Source organism: Cariama cristata, unplaced genomic scaffold (assembly GCF_000690535.1).
Source record: "Cariama cristata isolate BGI_N322 unplaced genomic scaffold, ASM69053v1 scaffold26450, whole genome shotgun sequence".
Classification (NCBI taxonomy): domain Eukaryota; kingdom Metazoa; phylum Chordata; class Aves; order Cariamiformes; family Cariamidae; genus Cariama; species Cariama cristata.
This window is the reverse complement of record NW_009593409.1, coordinates 6,009-7,862: the sequence shown is the minus strand read 5'-3', so window position 1 is coordinate 7,862 and position 1,854 is coordinate 6,009. Positions and strand designations below refer to the sequence as shown.

At 49.8% G+C, this 1,854-nt stretch overlaps 1 protein-coding gene across 1 annotated transcript in view; it reads right to left on the bottom strand.

Moving 5' to 3' along the window:
• The window catches only part of KLHDC3 (kelch domain containing 3), a 14,674-nt gene extending 13,004 nt beyond the window's left edge, over nt 1-1,670 (bottom strand). Inside the window, exon 1 of the mRNA XM_009710363.1 lies at nt 1,431-1,670. Within this exon, the coding sequence (XP_009708665.1) occupies nt 1,431-1,584 (154 nt within the window). The 5' untranslated portion in view covers nt 1,585-1,670. The remainder of the gene's footprint in view (nt 1-1,430) is intronic.
• Between the last annotated feature and the right edge of the window lie 184 nt (nt 1,671-1,854).

Sequence of the window (1,854 nt, the reverse complement as noted above, 5' to 3'; positions counted from 1 at the left end):
GGGTCAGGCATCTTAAAAGGGGAGCATCTACCCCAGAGGCAGAAAGGGCACTGAGGAAGCACGGCCAATGCTTAAAGTCAAGCTAGATGGGATGTTTCCTACCTAAAACACAGTCTTCCTCTTTGGCAGATTGAAAGAGATGATTCAAAATCTGGTACCTTGGCTTTACCACCGGAACCTGGCAATGCTAACTGAGCAAGGGCTTGGGAAGCCAGTGTCACCTCCCACATGACTGCTGCAGCATCATGACACTTGAATATTTGGGAGTGGTAAGAAGGCAAGACAATGCAAGAGCATTCCTTTGAGCACAGTAATTATGCTTCCACCATAAGAGTGGTGCTCCACTAGCACATTTTACAACCTACAATGTTCAACTGTCTTGAGTGTAAGAGTCCAGTCTCTCTATCCAGAGATGACCGTCTTTGTTCACTAGATCCTGAGCTACACTCCCCGCTACGCTGTGGGCAGGTCACACTGGCAGCCCTGTGTTACCAATGCCTTTACCCACTTACCACACAAGTCAGTCTTCTCTACAGTCAGATTTAGAGGAGTGAATTCTTACAGACAAACTAGTTTTATCTACATGCCATGTGCCTGTTAGGACAGCATTCGGCATGCTGTCCCGTCTGGAAAACTGGTCATTGGTTCTCCACTCTTGTTTCTGTTCAGCTGGACCCATCCAAGCATCTGTGCAGTTTTTCAACCACCTGCCTAATTACAGAGAAGTACTTCATGGACCAGCTCAGTAACCTCTTCGATTCAAAGAGCACTGAATCCAGAAATACAGCCTCTCCCAGCACAGTCATGGCTCCAATTCAGCCTCCTGACAGATACTGGCTACCCTACACAAATGGCTCCAGCTCCAGCTGCTTTTCTAAGCCATGTTGTGAATCTGCACAATAACTGCTGCCAAAACGGGAAGGCCTCCATCCCAGCCACGTGCCCCTACTGACTCCACCATGCTGGCAGCAGTTGTCAGCTGCCCCAACAGGGAAACAGCTCAGGAGTCCAAACTTGGGAGATTTAACTGAGGGCACTGGCTCCCACCCTACCCCTTCCACACTAAGGGCAGCTGAACATGGTTACGCAAACTGGACGGGGGACCTGAGCCAGCTAAACATCACCTCTTTGCACCTAGTTGAGTTAGTGTTCACAGAGAACAAAGACAAAATAGGCCACTGGCTATGGAGTTACTTCTTGTGAGTCCTTATCCTAGGTGTCTGTGGAACTACAGCCCCTCTGTGCCCTACCCCTGAAGCTGAAAATACAGAGCTGCACAAAGGAAGAGGCCCCCATCTACACGGATAGCTTCTTTGGAAATCAGAGTCAGACAGCGTGTTACAGTGCAATATGTTAAGCAGCAGTGGGCAAGAAAACTAATAAGCAAGCCCAGCAAGCCACTCCTTTGCGCAACACAAAGACACATTTACCTGCATTAAAAACATGGACATCAATCTGCCGCAGAGTCTCATAGTCTTCTCCAGAACAATAGCCGCCAAAGGAATAGACCTTGTGCCCGACGGCCACGGCCGCGTGGTTCACCCTCCGCGGCCCACCTTCCAAATGCACTGACCACCGTAGCATTCCTCTCTGCAAACCAGACAGTCTTCAGGGCCCCCAGTGCCACAGCCGCATGCTTCCCGGGTCACCACGATGTCACCTGGCTCTGTAAGAGATAGAATGCTAAAATAACACGATTCATCTCGCAGGTCTTCCTATCTTCCTTGAATGCCAACTACAAAGGTCACATTGCTGTATCCTGACTCGTCTGCCTCCCAAATGGAGATGGTTTTATTCTCCCCTTGGGAAGGAGACACGGGGCAGGTACCATAACCTGCGCAAGGCTCGGAAGAG